This window comes from Cupressus sempervirens, chromosome 6, assembly GCF_028749045.1.
Source record: "Cupressus sempervirens isolate cs-2001-9-10 chromosome 6, ASM2874904v1, whole genome shotgun sequence".
NCBI classification, from domain to species: Eukaryota; Viridiplantae; Streptophyta; class Pinopsida; order Cupressales; family Cupressaceae; genus Cupressus; species Cupressus sempervirens.
In genome coordinates, this window is record NC_143123.1 from 649,700,629 (window position 1) to 649,710,309 (window position 9,681).

Below are 9,681 nucleotides of genomic sequence, written 5' to 3' on the forward strand. Positions count from 1 at the left end.
GATTCTCGACCAATCTCCGACTTTCAAGATCATAATCTTTCACCCTTCTTTAAAAGCTTTTGGGGTGCGGGCCATCTGAAAATATTATCCACAAGTCTGAGTTTACCGATAAGGGAGCAATAGATTTGTTGAATGCAAGTGACAACCCTTTTGACTTCTAATTTGGAAGGGTCGTTCGACCGTGCAATCCTTATAAATCGGTTCTGAGAAGCCCAGCTTAGTATTCAGTTGTGTCGTTCACTTCGATTGAATTCGTTGATCACTCGATCGGAATGACGAATATGAACGGTGTGAGTGACGTGACTGTGCACGCAGTTTTGGTGCCATTTCCCGCGCAGGGCCACGTCAACGCGTTCATTCATCTCGCTGATATTTTGGCCGCACGGGGTGTTTTCATCACTTTCGTCAACACGGAATGGACCGAGAAACGCATGTTCGGGAGTGCAAAGCAGAAGGCCCAACAGCTGCTCAACTCCAAACCCAATTTCCGATTTCTGTCATTCCCCGACGGCTTACCGCCGGAGCACGGCCGCACGACCCAACTGGGCGAGCTCTTTACAACGCTTGCAAAGCGGGGAGCCGCATTGGAAGCCGTTCTACGCAGTGAGAGTCATGGGAATGGCGTTCCTCCCGTCACGTGCATCGTGGCCGACTGTTGCAGTTCTTGCACCGTCTCTGTCGCCGCTAACATGGGAGTGCCAAGAGTCATCTTCTGGCCTCTCTGTGCCGCCGCCGCCATTGCTCAGAAATACGCTCCTTCTCTCCTTTCCCAGGGCCACATTCCCGTCAAAGGTATCCTCCTCTTCTACTAATTTCGACATTGCCATAAAATCTCTTATTTTTGCCAGAGTTTGAGTAGTAACCACAGAGGTGTGGTGGTTTCAGTGAGCGAAGGAAATCGTCCGGAGAAGATGGTGACTACTCTTCCGGGGAATATACCTCCTCTACGTCCAAGCGATCTCATATCGTTCTACCGCGAGCAGTTTACATCTGATCTCGTCTACGAAGCGTTTCTGTTTGAATCCCGAATGTGTGAGACGGGGGACTACGTGCTCGTCAACACCTTTGACGAATTGGAAGGAAGAGATGCAGCGGCGGCGCTTTCCATCAACGGGTGTCCATCTCTGTCAATAGGCCCCGTCTTTCTCTCCAACTTTTTGAGAGGGGAGATCTCAACGCTGAGCAACATGTCAATGTGGGAAGAAGACGATGGGTGTTTGCAATGGCTCGACAAACACCGCCCTCGCTCGGTGTTGTACGTTTCGTTCGGCAGCTTGGCCCTCAAATCGCAAGAGCAGCTGGACGAACTTGCGCTGGGTTTGGAGCAGAGCGGGTATGCGTTTTTGTGGGTTCTTCGCCCAGACATTGCTCAGGGGGAGCCAGCCGTTCTGCCTGAGGGATTCGAAGAGCGAACCAAAGATCGGGCGTTGTTTGTGAAATGGACGCCGCAAGTGAAGGTGCTTGCCCATCCTTCGGTGGGAGGGTTTCTGACTCACAGCGGGTGGAATTCGACGGGTGAGAGCATAAGCATGGGAGTGCCCATGATTGGCTGGCCTTACTTCGGCGATCAGTTCCTCAACTGCAGATTCGCCAAAGAAGTATGGAAGGTCGGCTTGGACTTTGATGGCGTGGACGTTGACGATGGGAGGGTGGTGAGAAGGGAAGAGATAAAGAGTGCAGTGGTGAAGGTGATGGAGAGCGAGGAGTTGCAGCAGAAATCTCAGGAGCTGAAAGAGGCGGCAAGAAAAGCAGTAATGGCGGGCGGCTCATCTTTTGACAACGTAACGAAGTTCATTGACGATATGCTCAAACATGCACAATCGCAGTCAAAGTTGTCTTCCGTGCGCACTACTGAGCAAACATCATGTGATAATGGTGGCAATGTGCTTCAGAACTGTCTTCTCTGACTCAAGATTTAGGGTTTCCGGTGAGTATATGCATTTCGAAATTGATGGCATTTACGATATTCTTTTTGGGTTTTGATAAGGATGAAGTTTTAGCCGACTGATTAGCTAAATGCTTACCAGGTCACCGACTGTTCAAACAGCGTCTTCTCCACCGCTTGCTGGAGATGGATTTCAACACTGCCTTCAATAAAATCATTACTTCACTGCTACACTCCACCGACTGAAGCAACAATTGATATTCTACCTTCTTGTTCTGTTATGCTTTAGTCTTCTATTTGCCAAAACTCCTCTTACGCTGGTTTGTTAGGTTGTGCTTTGTCCTTTTATTTTGTCATAATCGAGTCAAACTCATTATTACTTATTTCTCTCCTACTTATCATTCTCTCTATATTATCATTCTTATTTCAATGATCAATTAGATTAAATATAAAATAATTTATAATTAATTTAAGCATTAGTTACTTGTTTGGAGATAAATGGACATTCAATGAAACCTAGCAAAAAAAACCACCTTTCCACTTTTCTAAGCCAAAACTAAAGAAGTGGCAAAAGCTAATAGACCTAGAGATTCACTTTCTAGGAGTGCTTCTTAAGAAGAAAGAGACATTTTATTTTTCTAATAAAATAATGAGAGTAGATCAATAAGGTTAAAAATTGGTTAATAATATTTATTATCAAATTTCAGTGAATGAAAAATCCTAGCAGCAATTATGTCATATATGTTTGGATATATTTAATAAATGCAAGTGTGCTTGCATGGTTATTTTCGAATTAGATTAGACCGGTCTTTATTGTATGTTAACATTTTTTAAATAGTTCATATTTTATCTACTTCTCATACATAGTTATATTACATCCCTAGAAATTCATAAATAGTAAGCTCTTTCATGATATTCCATTTTTACCATGTCTTACGATGAAGGTATTTAGTAAACAACAATTCATTGAGGTATTTTACTTTAAAAATATTGATAATGTTCCCTCATTTTTCCTATGCACATACAATGACATACATACTCTTTATGCATATGATGGATGCCTATGTCTTGTTTCTAGAGCTTCTACTTTGGCGCAACTAGTAAGTGGCTATAAAAGGTTGTGGAATTCATTTCTACACCTACAAATCTTGGAATCATCACACTGTGAGAAGACACATTTTCTTGATGCTTTTTTGTGTATCAATTTTGCCTTTGTTTGTGCCTCCACTTTGAAACATCTATTTCTTTGTAGATGCTAACTAGTTTTTAAATTTCTACTATTTTAATATTAAATTTTCCACTTATTAGAGATTGATTAGAAACCATCATTAATATGTTTGATGGATGCCCTAGGGCTATTTTAATACATCTCTACTGGCTAGACCTTAAATTTATTTGATCGATGAGAGATTTGGAATTTTCTTTTTTTTAAATGCATAATGTTCTTTTATTTAATTTTATAGATTGGAAAATGTAATGTTAATGTTTTTCTTGATTTTAAAGTACAATGTTAGCGATGGTAGACATCATCTAAGGTTTGAAATTATTAATTATCTAATGAATAATTAACGTAATTTATATGTTTAAATACCTTAATACTATTGTAAAATTTAGTGAGATGCTTAGTTGTATCAATAGAAACTTCACTAAAGTTTCTTAATATATTTTGATATATTCATTGATCAAGATGAACATCATCTGTCTTATGTGGTTTGAGTTTTTCATTTAATATTGAAAATACATTAGAATTTTAATGTTCTAATGGAGTTACTACATTAGATTAAGGATAATCATGCTTTGGGGCATGCTTATACCATACAAGGTTGGGTTACTTTAGAGTTATATGCTTTATAAAAAATTAATTTTGTTGAAAGAGTATTTGTGAGGTAGCTTATGAGCAAGTGACCTTTTCTATAGCTTGTGGCTAGTTTTGCAAACCTCTTTCCACCAAATTTTAGCATAATCTTTCTACTTGAATTTTGTAAATTTGGCCATCTTAGGATCTTCTATTTCTTGATAATAAAAATATTCTTCTACAACCAACAATTGAAATTTCCACCTTAAGTGACTTTTCTCTCTTTTCCATTTTTTTTGAAGCTAGATTCTAGAAGGACCAACTTCGTAAAACCATAAAATGTGAAATGTTGTGTCAATTGGGTCTTACGACACCATTTTGAAAATGAGAAAAGTGCTCTATAGCTTATAATAGTGAAGCACCACTCAAACTACAATTGAGGTCAATTTTCTTTGAGCACTCAACAAAAAAAGAAAAAGCAAATAACTTCAAACCAAACTCAATCTTTTAGTAAAAAATTACCAATAGACAAGAGTAAAAATACACAAATAAAAAATAAAAATGTAGGAGCAGGAGTGAATGGAGGATCACAGATGAATAGAAGGTAAAGTGAGTAACAAGCACATAGAGCATAGGAACAACATTTGGCTTGGTTGTTATGGTCCATACATACCTTGGAAACCTCCTTAGGTTAGAGATTAGTGTCAGAGGTTTGCAGATTCCAAGTGGATGGCTAAGGGAAGAGCATAGGATAAGAAATAGATGACAAGACCTAACAATTGGGGTTTTTCCATGATATTAAACAAAATTTTGGGTGAATTCAAGAAAGTGAAAAACAAGAGATGGCCACCCATATCTCCCATCACAAAAGATAAACTAGCTACTAAAGATATGAAAGTGATCAACATTTACATCAATTCTGAGGTACACAGGGATTTGGTTTAGTGCCTATGCCATTTGATTGTTGTAAGTCATCCTGATGGATGCAACCATGATGATCTTATCTTGTGAGTGATCATGATTGGGGCTCATGAGTGGTCTATGCCTTTTGGGTGATTAGATTATGTTATTTGATCAACAAGATTAATTATGCTTATGCCCGATTTTCAAGCTTATGATGCATATGATGGTTTCACTAAGGTTGTGCTAGTGGTAACATGAATTTATATGGTATCATGATGTTGTTTTGTGATTACCCTGAAATGTGTGTAGAAATTGCCATGTGTATTATCAGTCCTGGTGCACTTGACTAGGTTCTTGCAGCAATGTTTACTCATGTGTTTGATCTTGTTGACTTATATGTTTATAGTGTTATTTATGTCATTGGGTAATTCTAATTATATCGATTATTAAATGATTAACTAATTAGAAACTGAGCTATCCATATTAGATTCATGGAATTATGTGCTGTATATATTTACCTTGTTCATTTCATTAATTTATGGAAATGAGTTATTTAAATGAAATTAATTAGATGCTTTAATTATGTGATTTCACATAAATGTTGCTTTGGCTATTATTATTGTGCATCTACAGTTGACTATGGTTGTTTATTGTGCAAGACTTATATCCTTGATAGTAGTAGATGGAGTTAGTTATCAGACCTTTTATGTTGAGCCAAAATCATCCCTTTATGAACAATGTATCTTTATTATTATTTTAACCCTCTAGTAAATGGTAAATCTAGATTCATTATGCATATGTTTCTAGACTAGTGAGTGAGGCTATGCATTTAGGAATCTGTAGATGCAACAAAAACTATTAATTAAATGTTGGTTTAATGGGTTAGAAGGATTTTATTTAATTGTTTATTTATTTTATTTATCGGTTAATTTGTTATAGTTGAATTCCAATTTATTTGAGTTTCCTGATTTAATTTGGGTTAAGGGAACTAATTAGATTATTTAATTTAAAAAATCCAATTTATACGCCACTTTGTAAAAGTGCATATATTGGCTAAAAGTAGTTTAATCTCACTTCTCACTTTTGAAATTTAGGATTTTGGAGAAAATATTCTAAAACCTTCTTGTGAGCATTTCAAAATTTTCTCATTGTGAGAGCTACCCTCGTGGGATTATCATGAGGATATGCTCATTGGATTGAGAGTAGGAAACTCCTTCTTTATCGAGTGTTTCAACATTGTTGGAGGTCTCATTATTTTGTGCCATCTGTTCTTGTTTCAACTCCTTTGACTGCAAGGTAGGGCTCTCTTACTTTATTTATTTGGCTCTATTTCAGTTCTCTTTCTTGACAGTAAATTTATTAGAGGTTGAGAACTAGTGTTCCCTTCCATTTTGGTATGCTAGTTCTACTCGGTTGGGCAAGTACAAGCATTTAAGTGTTTTTGTGCATTTTAGTTTGAAGTTTTGAGTCATTATGTTTGTCATTTTTTCATATAAGATTATAACTCAACTTTTATTTGATTTTTGGGAGTTTGGAACCCATTTGGATAATGAGTTTTATTTTCATCGATTTTTGACAGTGTCAATTTTTGGATTATTTTCACATTGCCTCGCTTTGAGTGCCACCTAGTTTTCATGGGTATTTTTTGGCATTTATTTTGATCATGGATATAGAATGTATATTAAGTTTCCAATCCAATCATAGTTTTACTTTACATCATTGGGATTCGAGTAGAATCCATACTCACAGATTTAGGTCGGTTGAGTGAGGTCATGATGTTTTGTGTTTTATTGCCTCATTGGGATTAGTGTAGAATCCATATTCTGGATCTAGGTCAGCTGAGTGATCCTTTCATGATTGTATCATTTGTTTCATTTCTCATATCCAACCCTTGCATTGGTATTGTGTGATTACTTTTGTGAAGTTGGTTGTGCCCACACACAAGCACATGTGCATGTGTATGATAAGATCTTGTAAGACCCAAACTCTCAGATATAGGCCAATTGGGAGATTGTGCATTTGGGGGTTGGGTTGGGAATTTGCATTGCCTATGAGAAATCATCATGTGATGAGCATGGGCATGTAGGGTAGACATGTGGAGAAAATTTTCTTGTGTGCCCTGACCTGAAAGTGGCTGACAAGGTAATGTAAAGAGGTTCTAACAACTGATAATCAAAAGTAATAAATGGGAAATAAACTTAATGATAAGATAAGTGAACACCTGTATGGTCTTTGAGCATCCCAAGGGAGTTGGTGTGAGGGTGTAGTGTTGGGCCTCCTATGGAAGTGTGTTACCACATCATGTATTGGGCTTCCCAGGGGGAGCGTGGTACCATGCTAACTATTGCTTGGTATTTTTGATGGCAAGAAACTTACACTCCACTAGAGTCCCTACATAGCTATCCTTAGTGGGTCTAACCAATGACCTAATGTACTACATTGTTGTCATGATCATATAGATTTTGATTGAATACTTGAGTGGTGTGTGTGTTAGCCATGGGTGATTGTCTAATGTGCTTGTGGTTGGGTCACTATCTACATGAGGACGATGGGTGTGGGCCTACAAATACCACATGGTTGGGAGACATAACTACATTTATCATTATTAGGCACTGATTTATAGAGATGGTCTACTTCTAGTTTGAGGTTGGTGTTGGATATTCACTTGGTACCTTGGTGTATCTAGAGTATGCTCTCTTGTGATTTATGCTTTACTTTGGATGCATTTGATATCATGTTTAGATAATGTTTACTATGTTTCTTGATGCATTCCTTTATCATGATGGTATCTCCTATTGCTTAGATGATGTTTCTTACCAATGCTTTGGATTTGTGATGCTATTGGTAGAGTAGCATGTTGGATGTACCTATTCTTATGATGTTAATGAAGATTATTGGAAAGAAAGATCTCATTCAAGACAACTCCAACGTTCTTGTTGGGAAATTGAGATTCCTTCTTGGGGTATGGTTAGGATCCTTGAGATCTCATGACACCATTATGGTAGGGAGAAAATGAGCACTATTTCTTTGTGTTGGTTATTTCACATGTGTGTTCTTCCTTTTCCATTGTGATGTTTCTTATGCTCATTTTGTAGAATGATGTTTTTGATAGATGGATGTATGTTATTGCAATGTGTATTTTAGCTTCATTCAAGTTCTTAGATCTACTTTTATGCTCTTAAGTGATCATTCATCTAATTATGTGGATCTAATACTCCCCAATGTGGAGGTTTCTTGTTTCTATGCATCTCTTCTTTTTTCTTTGTTGTGCTAGATTTAACATTCTAGATTTCCTTTAACATACTTTCACATAAATTTAGTTAGTTGTCACATTTAACAATGTGCATTGTAACGTTTAACAGGGTTGGCCTTTCACAGGGCATCACTTCAAAAGAGTGAGAAGGAGTAGCATGCTAATGGTAGTTTTTCCCAAATTGGGTTTCCATGTTAAAGCATTATGTCAAATGTGTTACTGAATCTGTTATGTTTCATGCTTACATTTCTGCAAAGTTGATTTGATAGTAACCTACAAGTTTAAGTGATTGTATGATCTAATGAATGCATGCATGATGAAAAGGTTTTATTTCTACATTTGGACCTTGGATAACTGATTCACGCCCCACCCCCCCCACACCCCCCCCACCCTCAGTTATTTCATTCAACAATAACATGCATGTGAGAAACTATATTTCATGAGAACTTGCAATGACATAAGGAGTCTTGTATCTTGACACACTTAGAATTGTCACTTGTTTTCTATGAGAAATCCATTCAGTCTTCCTAGGAGTAAGTAAATGAATGAGATTAAGTAAATGAATGAGATATCTTTTGCATATAACATGTCCATTGCATTTCAGGTTGTAAAAATTGTTGTATATGTATGTTGATCAATTGTAAGAGCATAACTATTTTAGAAAGTCTATCTTTAAAATCACAAGAATATAGTTAATGGAAGGTAATTTTGTTCTTCCTAATGTATAGAATTTTGGTAAAATATTTCTCCTTAAAATATTTTGAACCATAGAACATGTTATTTTTTCATGATGATTTTTAGCTATGGTAACATCTTTATTCATTTAGTTGGATTTCATGTGTTTTGTTGTACAACAATTGTTGTGTTACTTCTTATGGAAACTTTTTGCACAATTCTAAACTCATTACATGTGCACTAGGTTGAGTTTTAAATTTTTTTTTTATGAAGGATATGATTACGAGTTCAATCTATTCTATTTGTTGTCCCTTGGTGAAGAGGCCAAGTAATGAATAAGTTGTATTATAACTATCATCTTTTATGTCCTTTGAAGTATTCTTCATTGTAATTTTGGCACAAGTATTTCTTTACTATAAGAAAATGAAAAGCACTATGTCGATGTTGTGATTCTCTTTTCCTTGTTCCAGAATTTGATGTTAAACTCTATTGGATTCTTGCCAACCAAATCTAACTATCCATTGAAACAACAATTGGAGAAAATACATTTCAAAGTTTGAAGTCTTTTTTTGACTTCACAAGAGCTATTCACCTTCCATCTTTGAGTTGCACTTTGACAAATTGTAGTATATCTCACACAAGTAATCAAACAAATTGTATTTACCAATTTTCGTATTGTATAAACTCAATTATTTTTCTATGCTAGGGATAACAAAGTTTTTTGTATATTCTACAAAATATAACAATTATATGATAATGAGATACAATTTGGAGTAGAGTTGTCAGATGCTATGTTCAACATGTGGATTGACATGGCCTCGTGATGCAATAAATTGCTCTAAAATAGTGTTAAATCTATATGTAACTTTCTTTTGTTAACGTTTTATGCTTTTTCTTCAAATAAATTGTATAAAGTCAGAATTCTTGAGTTTTGGGTGGTTGATTTATGCAGGAAACTTTGGTTCTAAGCATATGTTTTGAAGATTCAACCTGTATTACCCTTGTTCCATGTTTATTTTTCTTCTTCCATTATTGATACAACCTAGGATGAAGTTAAGAAATGCCCAGTGGTGATTGGATTAGAAAATAAAATTGGAAGTGCTAACCAAATCTAGTTAAACAATAGAATTTGCAAGCATTCATATGGACTCTTTGATAAATATTTCATAG

At 36.1% G+C, this 9,681-nt stretch overlaps 1 protein-coding gene across 1 annotated transcript; it reads left to right on the forward strand.

Moving 5' to 3' along the window:
- Positions 1-246: 246 nt before the first annotated feature.
- On the forward strand, positions 247-1,909 carry LOC149553888 (7-deoxyloganetin glucosyltransferase-like). Its single transcript, XM_089789961.1, has 2 exons — positions 247-792; positions 886-1,909. Exons 1-2 carry the CDS (start codon positions 273-275, stop codon positions 1,905-1,907), a joined length of 1,542 nt encoding a protein of 513 aa, XP_089646087.1. The 5' UTR covers positions 247-272; the 3' UTR covers positions 1,908-1,909.
- The last annotated feature ends 7,772 nt before the right edge of the window (positions 1,910-9,681 follow it).